Here is a 14,359-nt window from a genome sequence, read left to right as displayed (position 1 = left end):
TCTCCCTCCTGGCTGTGCAGCGCCGGCCGCCCACCATCATGCCTGCCGCCGCTACGTCACTGTATTGGGGTACTTTCCCCGGTGGGGCAGGCGGCAAATCAAAATGTTAGTGAAAGCCTGGCGCGCGCAGGCAAAAGTGTTACAGAGTATGCTGCCCCTGTGCTCGCTGGAGCATTGAATACTGGCCTAAATGGGAAAGGAAATAAGGCAGACACAAATATTTGAATAAAATGCATAGCATCACAAAAATGTGCCTAGAGGAAATTTAGATAACCCAGCACTCACCATAGTACACTTACTGTACTCACCTTAACGCATAAATAAATAAATGGGGTTTTACTTACTAGTTAGATCAATGCTTGCAGCCCAAAGCCACAGGACCACATATCACTGCAAGTCCTACTCTAAAGTTGGGTACACACTATACAACTATTGTTAACAATCACTCACACAGGGGGCAGAGGGGAATTCAATTAGCTGCAGTAATTTAACGCAGGCTAATTGAAGCAGGTTGACCATTTAATTAGTCCCGAAGGAAGCCAACAGGCTGCAGTTAAGGAGGATTATTTTTTTCAAGCTTGCACAAAATTGCCGCAGCGGTGTTAACCCATGGTAATGGGAACTCATCCTATATTCAGGGCCATCTTAACAGCAGTATGGGCCCCTGGGCAAAGCAATGCACTTATCCCATTCTCCCCTCCTAGGGGTGGGGGGTGCTATCAGCAGCAGCTTTGATGTCCCACAGGTGGCAGGGGGTGCTCTATCTTTCACTCAACATGTAGGACCTGGAGCAGTAACTTCTGCTAATTACTCCTTTACTGGTGGGAGGGTGAACACTAATGTGTGGAAGGGGGCACTGAGCTGAATGAAGGGTCCCATGTAAATGACTTCCAGGTAGGTAGGTGGGGTGTTTTTTACGCAGTGGAGGGTTGGATAATGGAGTGGGCTTAATATTCGTCATTTTCGGGGGAAGGGCATATCCCAACTTTCAGGAGGTGCTGGGAACTTGGGGATCAGAGATCAGGAGCCAGAGCAATCCATTGACAAAAATATAAAACTGTACACCAGACGTTTGGAGCTGGAGCAGGGACCGGCTGCTGGAAGGCTGATATCTCTGGTTCTGGGCATCATAGAGACAAGCTGCTAGTGTCCACAGAAAGGGGAGAGTCCCAGCTTTTGGAAAAACTCTAAGTCAGAGAGAACCTGAGAAATATGACTGGGAAATGCAATTAACAGGTCGGATGTGGACTGCTGCTTTGAAGTTGGATATCTCCAGTTCCCCAGGGCCGATTTTCAAAATTCTGGTATCCCTGGAAAAAGGGGATCCTCAGCTATCAGAATAGGGCCCTTATACACCTAGGGCCCCTGGGCAAGTGCCCATTAAGCCCATACGAAAAGACGGCCCTGCCTATATTCTATGGGTTACGCATGTTAACAGACGTTAAAGGCCATGGTTCTCATCCTTTTCCCTGTTAAAGTTGAAAGAAGTACCCTGTGTAATGTTTACTCTTTAACCACCTTAATGACATGGATATTTACATTTAATATAACTAAAAGTCTAACGTCTAAGTATTGGTCATTTAAACAGCTCGCATTGAAAATAACCACAAAGCTATAAAGAGGCCAAAAGGAAGATGAAAACCACATCCTGTAGAGAATGCATAGCATTCTCTTTGAGCATTGCACAGATACTGTATGATTGAGTGTTCCCAAATATTTGTAATGGCTGCTGTCTGTCTGTCTGTCTGGACTTCCTATGAGCTGTAGGAATTATGTACAGTTTAAAGTCCTCCATAAAAGGTAGTGGGTGATCATTAAGCGGTTTCCTTTAGAAGCCTTGCCCAAACACTAGAAGCAGCAATCAACTAGTGAATGCAATACTAGACTAGAGGCAGAGTTAAGGATAGTGGGCACATACTCACCAGAACACTGGAATATTGGAGGTCTGAATTGGAAGTTACAGTGATGTGACTGTTGGGATCTGGAAGACAAGACTCAAACTGCTGCAGCCATTTGTAGAGTGCAAATTACCATTGAGCCACTAGGGATGATATGTCGACACTTCATCACTATGTACTTTCTATAATGAATGTAAACATGGCCAATGTTGACATTAGGAGTGTCGACATATCATATCCAGCAGGTCTCACTGTGTAAAATGCGGCTTAGTCACTATCTGCTCCTCCCTCCAATCTCTGTCTTCACAGATCCCTCTCTCCATATCCATCAAGTTTGTAACAGATCATTTTGCTTTCACTGTCTGTAAGAAGTAATTTGGTCCCCTGGGTGTCCTCTAGTGGTCACTGGGGCTATTGTTGGCAGAGTATATAGCGGTGCTTGTGGTGTTGTTAGATGACACACATTTTGGAAGCTCAACCAGGAATAGTTTATTGTGGTATGCACAGAGTTAACAGGGTTGTCAAGGGTTGACTCGCAGTATATAGCATGTAATATCACAGGCAGGTGTATGGTGCAGGTACTTATCGTTGTCCTGCAGCTTGTGATGACCGTATGGATGGAGGTAATTGAGGTCTTTTTAGCAGGCCTGAAGAAGTCTGCACAGCAGTGCAGACTTGAAGCTTGTCTTTGAGGGCAACAGGGTTTTAGTGCTACAGGCGCTATAGAGAGGAACTCTCTGAGGAGATTAGCATTGCTTCCTCACACCCCTTTGGCTCATTCTAACCAGGGTGTATGTTCTCCTGCTTTTGCTTTAGTTTCCAAAAACATACTTGTAGGTTATTTGCTTTGGCAAAATGGACCTGTGAGCGAACCACCCAAGTGTCCCGGTTTTGGTGGGACAGTCCTATTTTTTTTTTTTTTAGTAAAGTCCTGGAAAAATCTATAAAAAATCCAGTGGTTCTCAATCTCGGTCCTCATGTCCTTCACGTTTTCCAGGTCACCCGAACATTGCACTTGTTACTGACTGACTGACACATCAACAGGTGGAGCTAATTTTTTTTCCTTGATTCTTTAAGAAGACCTGCAAGACATGCACTGTGTGGGGTCCTGAGGACTGACTTTGAGAACCTGTGTTCTAATCCTATATGAAATGGGAATTATGATATACATTTGATTTTACCTTTTATTTTTTTATATTTTTGATTTTTGGACTATGATATGGTTCTCCTAAAAATGTCCTTCACAGTATATTCCACTCAGATTAAATTAGACCCAATTTATCCAAACTAGAACTGGATACACCCATAATCCCATACATAGCATTTTTTTTTCAATGAAGGAATCAGAACATAGCTCCCAACCTTCTGGCTAAATCAGAAATGAGGGGCCGAGCCATAAATTGGTACATTTGGGAGGTACATAACCTATAGAAACTTAAACAATACCCCCTTCAGAAGACTACACTGTTTTCAGCTGTCCAAAATTGGGACAGTGTATGTGAGCTGTATAACTTTAAAAGGGCACAAGGCTTTTCAAGGCATGTCCATACCACAAGCCTAAATGGCCCTATTTCCCACCAGTAATTACTGTTGAGTATACAGTACTGTGCATGCTGCTGTACTCTTCGGAAGACTAGGGCAGTGGTTCCCAAACTGTGCGCCGTGTCACCCAGGGGTACCTCAGGATACTTGCAGGGGTGCCTTGGGTTGGTAGCTAGGGACCAATTCAAATTATTTATGATCTATTTAATAGCCAAAACCACTATTTGTGACATCAAATCTTAAAATATCTGGACAATTATAGGAAAATCCTGTCCTTCTGTGCGATTCTGGCTCGTGGACGATTTTGACTATCCAATTTTGACTATGCGATTTTGGCTAACTGCTCTTTAGATGTACTTTAAATTTAGACTATATTTCTATTTGGCCCTAGGCCAAATACATCCTATTTTTCTATGCGATACTGACTAAATGGCGTGCATCGGCATTGAATGTGGCTAAAATACTTTGTGATTCTGACTAACTTTCTATTCAATTTTGAATAGTCAAAATCAATATTCAGTGTGTACATAGCTTAAGGATGACCTATAAACACAATTCACTTAATTTAGTGAATATTTATTTTTTCTGAATTTCTCCATAAGAAACTAATGGTGAGGTGGAGCATTTTAACCTCCACATTAACCCTGCACAGTAATTCTCCCAGAAAACCATTCTAGATTGCAGGGGAATACCATAAACCCTACCACTTGCCCTGTCTCTGCCTAATGGAGAGGGGGGGGGGGGGGGGGGGGGGGAATTAGGTGGCATAGAGAAGTGAGTTCCCCCACCTCTGCATGACCACTTTACACCCTGGTAATGGTAAATCTGCCCAACTGACACTGGGTAGGATTCTCTAATAAATGCTGCTGCACATCACCGGCATTCGCATAGTTAATAATCGCATATGCACTAACATATGCAATTATTAAGGCAAAGGACAGCCCTTGCGATAAGAGCTGTCCTTTGCGTTGTGGCTGGCGATGTGCAGCAGGTCCCCCCTCCCTCCCTGGAGCCGTACCCGGCGATGCTTCCTCCTCCTTGCACTCGGAAGAGGTGCAGGCCCAGGGAGGAGGAGATCACTGGTCCGGGCAGCTCAGCAGGAGGCTGCCCGGACACAGGTGAGGGGGTGGCACAGATCGGCGGGGGCATGCAGGGCGGCGGGGGAAGGGAAAGGAAGCCCATAGGCTTCCATGGGGTTACGCCATCTAGAACTGGTGTAACCACAAGCCGCGAAGCCCCGGCGGCGGGGCTTTGCTGCATATGAAAATGCAGTAAAAAAAAACTTTTTTTTTTTTATGGCATTTTTTGTTTGCAGCATCTCGCTCACTGTCCAGTAACAAATTTTCAGAACAACAGACTCTGATTTAATTTTGCTCTTTTATGGTCAATCAGTTGTATTCAATTATTTTGTTAATTCAACTGTAAACATGAAATCGTTATTGTGTGTGCATGTGTGTGTGTAACGCACAGGATGACCATGAGCCGTGTAGTAAAAACCTGACTCTCGCTTTCACCTATACTCTGCCTCGGCTCATAGTCGAAAACGCCGCTGCTGCTGCGTGCCTGCACAGAGAAGGGTGACCACTGGACGCATGCGCTGATCAACGATGAGGACATCGGTCCGACGGCGCATGCGCCACTCTTGCATCGCGTCATCTGTAATTACTTTCGATCTCATAGATCCCAGATTCCCGGGCGGCGCATGCGCGGTCCTATGTGGTGAGTCCCCTACAGGTGTCCGTGCTCTCAGTATCGGCAGTGAAAGAGTGCCTCATAGCTGTGACCCAGATGTGCGCAGAAGGCTCTATATAGCTGCAAATCTGTGCACACAGGGGGTTATGAGTAGGGCTTCCTATGTTACAGGCTTAATTTAGGAAACCTGTAACTACAGTATATACTTTGTGGAACTACAAGTTCTAACTTGTCTGGGACTTGTAGTTCAGCTATGGAGTTTTATGTGTCCTTGCTCTGCTGTGGATCTCTTGATGCTTGCTATGTGTGGGGCACAGGCAGAGAGCAGGGACTGGGGGTCAATGTAACTGCAGTGTCTGGGGGAAAAGGAAGTGCACACTGACTCAAACTACTGTGTGTACCACATATACAGTGTCACACAGTATATAGTAGCCTCAGTCACCTTATATAAAGTAATGTATTATACATGTGTGTAAGCGGGAGGCAGGTAATATACTGTATGCAGGTGACTATCAAACACTGTTGGCACTACAGTCTTGTAATGTATCGGTAATCCCATGTACATTGCTCTGCTTAAAACACTGCCATAGATAACACAGTATTGATCTCCAGATCAACCACCTCATATTTAAGATGTAATATAGCAACTGGATTATACATTTTTATTGTCCTTTATCCCACATTCTTCACTGCATTGTCTGTGGCACATAGCTCTTTTACAGGTATACCAATGGACTGGTAGAGGGGATGCCGGCAGTCAGAATACTGATGCCAACATCCCGAAGGAGGGAATCCCGACAGGGGTCCAGTAAGTATACTTCCCTTCCAGCAGCCTATTCCCCCCCCCCCACACACACACACACACACATGCACACAGCATAACCCTCCATGTAGCATAACCCTCCCCACACTCTAATCCTAAAATTCCCCACCCCACTGCAGCCTATCCCTAAGTCCCCCTTTGTGCCTAAACCTAACCCCCCACACACACCCACAGCATAAACCCCACCACTAGTCCATTTATCCTGTTACATAAATCTAACCCTCCTTACAGTCTTCTAATCCTAACTCCCCCCACCCTGCCACAGCCTATCCCTAAATCCCCCCTTGTGCCTAAACCTAACCCCCACCTCTCCTGCTTACCCGCTCCGTCGCAACGCCTTTCTGGTACCAGTCTTCTGGCGCTAGTTGGGATGCCGTAGTGTTTATTATGCATGCCAGAATCCCATTCCCGCGTTACAAGCTTTGCGTTTGTCCTTGATTTTTGTGAAAACGTTTTACTTTACAGTTTTAGCTTTAGTGAAAATAAATAATATTTTAATGAAAATAGAAGTTTTCACCACTTTCTACGCCAGCATTTTCCATTGCACTTTATGTGCACGTTCATTATGTGTTTCTGACTTTTTTATGACCTTAATGACCAGTTCGTGTTAGTGCCATTCCACTGTCACTTACTGGACACTTGTATATGTTCTCTGCAGCACTGTCAGAGGGATCCATCACAAATCCCTCCCAGCATGCCTTGCGCCAAGCGCCATCAGTCTGCCCATGCACAGATGAACTCCTGGGTCTCAGATCCAGATGTCCAGGGATGACGCACCATTGCCAAGGACTGCTCTTACCGCAAAAGCTGTCCTATATGTGTTACTAATCGCATACAGTTTGAGTATCCCTTATCCAAAATGCTCGGGACCAGAAGAATTTTGGATAACGGATTATTCGGTATTTCTGAATATTTTTATATTTCAATGATGTATCTTGAGTTATCTTGCATTAATGTTGTATAAACACTTGAAATACACACAAATATTGTGCATAAAACAAGGTTTTCAAAACATGAAACAAAGTTTGTGTATTATCTCAGGTACTGAATTTGAATGCCCAGCAATCATTGCCTTGCACATATTTACATACCCTCCAACTGTACCGATTTAGCCGGTACAGTACCGTTTTTAAACAGTCTGTACTGGCTAAATCAAAGTGTACCGAATGTACCGGTTTTCTGGTGGCTCCCTCTCAGCTGTCACAGCTGAGGCAGCACGGAGGTAAACAGCCGTGCGCTGGTGTCACTGATGGCACCGGGAGAAGAGGGGCTGGCTGCAGTGCAGAGTTAGACTTTTAAACTGACCGCACTGCAGCCAATGGTAGCCCCCTCGACACATCGCGGCCAATTACAGCGCAGGCACTGCGGCCAATCACAGCACATGGGACCAGAAAGGATTTGGATCGTGCCCGCCCCATGCATCAGCAGATATGCGCGAGCGGCGGCACAGGCAACGGGACCGGGGGCATCATCATAGGTAACCGGGGTACATATCGCCATGGGGGATGTAGTAGTTGGTGCACAGTACACATTCTGAAAGGGGACGCGGTTACACCACTTTTGCCCATGGCCATGCTCTTTTGTTCATAGTCACGCCCCCTTCCTGAATGTGTACCGATTTCTTCATTTCAAATGTTGGAGGGTATGTATTTAGTGCAAGTTACACATCATGTCCTCAGTAGTGCTGTTACAGATGTCCCCAGTAGGTTTTTAGCCGCAAAAAAAATGTTTGCACTTTCTGGAATGTATAGTTTTCGGAATAATTTGGATAACAGATATTTGGATAAGGGATACTCAACCTGTACTAGTATGGGTTTGGTAGCCAGCAAAGTGGGGTGGAGAGGGGCGGTGGATGTTAGACCACTGTATTAGTACTTGTTAAACTTAAAACATGGAATTTGATTTTAAATATGAAAGTGCTTACTCAGGATTATTTTTAAGTAGAAGTCAAGTCCAAAACTGTTTTGTAAAGAAAATTTGTACTTGATAACTCCCCCAAATCCAAATTGATAGCTGCTGTTATTTTTTAATGAAATCCTATGAGAATGATATGTTTTAACTTGTCAATTTATGTTAAACAGATTTTATTTTGCATCACAAATGTCACATTTGTACAATTTTTAGTTGCAAAAAAAAAAGGAAGGTGGGTGTTACAGATATTCCCTGCATCCCTATATGTAGGCTTATGGGACATTCACATGGTGCAATATGGAAATACCTATATAGACTATATATAGTCCTTATCAGTAGAAAACATAGTACAGGTTGAGTATCCCTTATCCAAAATATTCGGGACCAGAAGCATTTTGGATAACGGATTATTCCGTATTTTGGAATATTTTTATATTTCAATGTGGTATCTTGCATTTATGTTATATAAAGACATCAAACACATGAAATACACACAAATATATTTTATTTGAGGTTGAAACAAGGTTTCAAAATTAAAAAAAAGTTTCTGTACTATCTCAGGCACTTAATTTGAATGCTAAGCATTTTGGTTCACTTGCAAAAGCAAATTCGGTACTTGTGGAGTATCACGGCTCCCACGACCTTGATCGTATGCTGATCGTATGCTAAAAAATCACACCGCATCGCATACGATCAAATCGCATGCGATGCGATCGCACCCAATTTTGCACTGAAATGCATCAAAATGCATTGAAATGTGTAGTAAACTTGTGAAATGCCCCCAAATGCCATTTTTCATAGTGTACCACCCCCACTATCAACGTCAACCCGAAGCGTGGCGAGCGCAGCGGTACGCGTCCTACGACCTTTTCATACCCCCACTATCCACGTCGGCGTGGATTTGAGAATAGATAGTGTGGCGAGCGCAGCGAGCCACCGAGCCCGAAGCGTGGCGAGCGGACGCGGATACCTTCACAGCTATACGCGTCCCCTCGCGGGCTTGACGGGTATCCGCGTGCGCTCGCCACGCTTCGGGCTCGCCACACTTTCTATCCTCAACTCCACGCCGACGTGGATAGTGGGGGTACGAAAAGGTCATAGGACGCGTAACGCCGCCCCTCACGGACTCGCTGCGCTCGCCACGCTTCGGGTTGGCGTTGATATTGGGGGTGGTACACAGTGAAAAATGACATTTGGGGGCCAATTAACATGTTTCATACTAATTTTAATGCATTTGGATGCATTTAAGATTAAAAACGTATGCCATCGCATCGCATCGTATGGCATCCGATGCGATCGCATACGATTTTTGACCAAAAATGCTCAAAAATCAGTAAAAATCGCATTGCATCATATACCATCGTATGCCACTACATATGGCATACGATGCCATACGATGGGAGCCGTGCAGCACATACTTTTTGTACTGTGCGATGCCCACGGGAGTGCTATCGCAGCGTGTATGGCCATCTTTAGATTTGGGTGTTATTTTGTTTCTTTGCAGAGTAAATATTGGCTCCTTTATTTTTGCACCGCAAATTAGATATCGGTTTGAAGTACAAACCCCACCCAAATCTAACTCTCTCTGTTACATAAAGATATTTTATGGCAACCCTAAACATGCTACAGTTACTAATCTGTTTTAATTAGCCTAATTAGATCTGACAGAAAATTCTAGTTTCCTTTGAAAATTTGTAGTGCTTTATCTGATGCTGAAATGACTAGCCCATCACAACTCCTGTAATGTTGGTGAATATTTGCAATCACTGCTAAAAGTAACTATATAACTCACCATGATCACAGACGCTCGCCTTAGGACACCTGTGTTACGATTTGACCAGTGGGGCGTAACTATAACGCCGCAGCCCACGTGACGGCAGGGAGGCGCTGACTAAGTGTGGGCACCTTGTGGGTGCAGCATTGCAGAGGAGGTGACACGCCTGCAGGGAGAGGCGGGCAGAACAGGGTCGGAAGGAGAGACGCTTGCTGGGGTGGAAGGGGGTTGATGGTGAGAAGTGGCCCATATGGTGTACCCATGAAGGCACCATTGGCACACACCTAGGAAATAGTGGCATGCACGGAAATCTTCCTGGGTAACCAGCACCAGCAGAACAGCACAGCTCAGCCCAGAAAATTTCCAGTCATACCACTGAACATTTGCTGCCTGGGGGGGGAAACCCTTTCTGTGTCTCATTGGGCGGAGCTGTGTGATCTGTTCTAAAAGTAAAGAAAAAACATTCTATGTAATACAAGGCGAACTCATCTCCTCACCTCAAGAGGGGAATTCAAGTGCTGTGTTCGCTGGCGTCCACTAGATGCCACCCGATTCAAGTGTTGCCCCGATTATACGCTCACCCCCCTCCCCTGGGACTCTTGGTTGACACTCTCCTTTCTCCTCCTGGACCCAGAGCCATCATAGCTCCCGCCATGGTGGCAGCTCTGCCACTGCTGAAAAGTTTTTGTTAGTCAATCAGTAGCTGCAAAATAATTGACAAAATCTAAAGTTAATCAGAGCTATTATCTCCGATTTCCTGGGATGCCCTCTCAAACTAAGCATTACTGTGCTCAGTGTATAAATGATTCTTTTTTAACTCTAAATGCCTGATGTCAATTGTCTGTGATATGTAAAAAGTAAAGCTGTGTATACACAGTGCTATTTGGTTGCTGAGCGATTTTGGCTTAAAATCGCTCAGCAATATATTGCTCAGTGTACCGTTTTCATCAGTGACCAGCGATTTTGGCTGAAAATTGCAAGCTATTCTGTCTCATTCTGTCTCTACCTCATTTTGACTAGAAATCGCTGGTGCACAGTGCATTGTGCACCAGCGACCAGTCATTTTTAGCCATAATTGGAGGAGCATGCTACTGCGACCAGCGACCATGAAGGGATGGCCACGGGAGCACGCTCCCGGCGATTTATCTCCCACAGCAAATTAAATCACTGGCAATATGGTCGCTCAGCTGAAATCGCCCCCTTGTGTACACGGCTTAACAGTTCTGCTGTATTTCACAATTGGGCTAACAATGCTTTCTTATTTAAGCAAATCATCTGTGTATTGTATTTTATTTAAGTAAACAAGGAACAGTACAGCTAGAAATCTGTTTTTTTAGTAAACCTTTATTTGGACTGTGAAGGAAAGAAGCATTACTGTATATAACGCATCTTAAACTGAAACAAACACATCAATATATTTGTATGTTTATTTTATTGCTAACTTTATTTATAAAACAATGTATTCGTCTCAATTTTTTTTATTAGGCTTTCTTGACCATCACCTGTTTTGTGCAGTGGAATTAATCCTTGTTCTCTTACTTAGCAGGAGCCTGGAGGAATAACACATATTAAACAGCCAAAGGCAAACTGAAGCAATGAGCGTTATTAAGGTTCAGCTTGAGGACATTCATCACGTTGATAAAAATGTGAGAAATTTGGAAATAATTTGACGTCCTCTAAATCCTGGTCCATCCTCCGGTCTCTGCCTGTGACCAGGGATCATTTGTCTGTAGGCATCTTGTCAATGGCAGCCCAAAGAAAGTGCATTGTAAAAGAATTCAATGCTTACATTACTTGTTATATCTGCAAAGGATATCTTATCAAGCCAACCACAGTCACAGAGTGCCTCCATACATGTGAGTATTGCTGACAGGCAACATCCTTGTAAAACTAATAAAATATATATATATATATATTTTTTTTACAATACTGAATAAATTGTCATGAACCAATTGGAATGTATCTCTGTACTGTAGCTCCTTATTCATCATGATTGGCCTCATGTTTAGGGTACATCCCTCAGCTGTATTGGCACAGTCCATTTTATTTGATTTTTTTTTTCTGACTTGTGTTTCTTCTGTGTATTGATATGCCTGTTAAAATGGGGGTTATTGTAGTTCATTCGAAAGTGATCTAATATAAGCAGCAATCTCTCAGAGGGGCAGATGTATTAAGCCTTAAAGAGAGAAGAACATGAGGGTGAAAAAGAGTGATAAATGTCCAGTGAATCAGCCCCTAACTGTCATGTTATAGGTTGTAATTTAAAATGATAAAAAAAGATCCTGTATTTAATGCAGTGCATTATTCTACTCTTGTTGTTTATTATAATTAATTCCAAAATACACAAAAGGAAAGAGTCTAAATATCACAATTATAATGATTAAATGTCAGCTGAGAAGTCTTCAGGCTTTAGTTCTAAAAATAAATAAATAAGAATTTAGAGCAGAAATGTCAACACAATGAGATGTGTATTCAAAAAGCAGAAGTATGTTTAGAATATGAATCATAGTTTGTTTTACATTTTAAAGCCAATACTATGGGCCTTATTCTAGTTCACTCTTTCTGACAAAATCCTTCTTAAGGGCCGTACACACGCATCGACTTCGAATCGATTTCGATTCGATGTAGATCCGATTTCGATTCCCCCCCCTCCACCACCTTTCGATTTTTCCTTCGATGTGAAATTCGATTTGCACTTGTGCAATCGATTCGATTTCGTTCTACTTTCTATATCCCATCGATCTGCAAGCTTCTTTAAAAAAAGTGAGAAACCAAAATGGTAGGCAGGGGAGTGGCTGCATGACTCATATCTAATGCTCAATCGAAATCGAATCGAATTCCAATCGAAAACAACAAAAACACATTCGATTTACTAGATCCCTTTCGAGATTTCCTTGGCTGCATAGAGGATTTTTTTGTTCGATTTGGCGAAAACGGGAGCGCGCATCGAATCGAATTTAGATCGAAAGGAACAACAAACCGAAACGATTTCTTACAGGATTCGATCTGATTTTGCTCCTATAAGCAAAATCGAATCGAAAATGGCCAAAAATCCAAACGTGTGTACGGCCCTTTAGATGGACAAAACCATGTGCACTGCAGGGGGGCAGATGTAACATGTGCAGATAGAAATAGATTTGGTGATTTTTTGGTGATTCTTTGCAGGGTAAATACTGGCTGCTTTATTTTAACACTGCAATATAGATCTCACTTTGGAGTAAAACCCCACCCAAATTTAATTAGATCTGCACAAGTTACATCTGACCCCCTGCAGTGCACATGGTTTTGTCCATCTAATAGTGTGTACACACGGTTCGATATGGCTTCCGATGTTGACGATATCGTCAACATCGGAAGCCATATCGCATACATATCGCATACTGATTGTATGCATTGTAAGGGCTTCCTAGCCCGATGCGCGCTCCCGTTTAAGGAGAGATCGGAGGGGAGATAGAGTGGGCAGCACACTCTATCTAGCACAAATCGCAAGCATATCGCATGCATCGTATGTGCCTTGCGATATGCTTAAGATGCGATGTGCTATACGATTTCCAGGGCCCTGTCAGTTATCCTGTTGTTAAGTCAAAATCGCTTAGTCAAAATCTTAAGCAAATCTTAAGGCACATAGGAAATCGCATAGTAAATCAAATAGGAAATCGCATAGCAAATTGTATGGTAAAAAGTCAAAATCTTAAGGATTATCATCAGTTAGCAACAAAATAACCCAAAATGCCGATATCCCTGTGCACCTCTATTAGGTGTGAGTGTAAATGTACTATGCTGGGGGAGGGAGACCCCCAGCACCTTGTGGCTGTCACCTTCAATTGAATACCTTCCAAAACCTGTGAACGGTGCTCTGACACTTAAGGGCCCTACATACGCAGAGATGTGTGCCAGAGATACATAACGGAAGATTCAGCACAAGAGATTTCACTCTTGTGGCTCATTTCAGACAATGAGCCACATACAGAGAGATTTGTGTCAGAGATTAAGGGGGGTATTCAATGTCAGGGTCACGGCAGTCGAGCTTGCTCGACCGCCGTGACCCAGTCCCGTTCTCGGTCAGCTCGACCGAGAACACGCAGGCGGGATTCAATGTCCCGCCTGCCGGGGAGCGAAAAGGGGGCGTGGCCGCGAGTTGCGGCCAGGAAGAGGCGAGCTGCAGCCGGCAGCTCGTCACTTCCCGGCTGTTCTCGGCAGAACGAGCCTGACAGCTAGTGATGTCGGGCTCGTTCTGCCGAGATACCCTGCTCAATGCTGTCGGGGAAGCCAGCATTGAATAGGGCCCGGCGGGCATCTCCCCGATGGGAGGTGCTCGCCGGAGATTGAATATCCCCCTAATAATGGGAGATTCAGCACGGGAGATTTCAAATCTGTCACGACTGTCACAGCCGCACATGCCATCAAACTGCAATAACCTCAGTATCATGCAGGAGAAGGGTGCTTTATATTTACAGCATTGTAATTGTCTACGCTGCCTGGTGATGCCTGTGCACACGATGTTAATGGTCTCATGCCACCCTGAGAGGAAAGTGACGGAATATGTACCTCTGCTTTGGCAGGGAAGGGGGGGAAACTGTGCGCTGGAATTGCAAATGTACAAAAAAATAACTTATTTTATGTTAGCATTATAAAGTCATAGCATTATAAATGAATCATTGATTGACAGGAAGTTTGATTTTTTTTTTTCGTCCTCTTTCTCATTTATAAATGGCCAAT

The 14,359-nt window shown here is 43.9% G+C and overlaps 1 protein-coding gene across 3 annotated transcripts in view; it reads left to right on the top strand.

The window, feature by feature from the left end:
* PCGF5 (polycomb group ring finger 5) overlaps positions 1 to 14,359 on the top strand; it is an 86,202-nt gene that overhangs the window by 29,469 nt on the left and 42,374 nt on the right. For 2 of the 3 annotated variants that reach the window (XM_083149025.1, XM_083149022.1), the window contains exon 2: positions 11,184 to 11,496. In XM_083149025.1, coding sequence (XP_083005151.1) covers positions 11,385 to 11,496 — 112 coding nt within the window. In that variant the 5' untranslated portion in view covers positions 11,184 to 11,384. The remainder of the gene's footprint in view (positions 1 to 11,183; positions 11,497 to 14,359) is intronic. The other variant, XM_083149024.1, reaches the window with a different exon arrangement.

Source organism: Crinia signifera, chromosome 6 (genome assembly GCF_055691185.1).
Source record: "Crinia signifera chromosome 6, ASM5569118v1, whole genome shotgun sequence".
NCBI lineage: Eukaryota > Metazoa > Chordata > Amphibia > Anura > Myobatrachidae > Crinia > Crinia signifera.
Note: the sequence above shows the minus strand (reverse complement) of the source record. Positions and strands in the feature narration are given on the sequence as shown.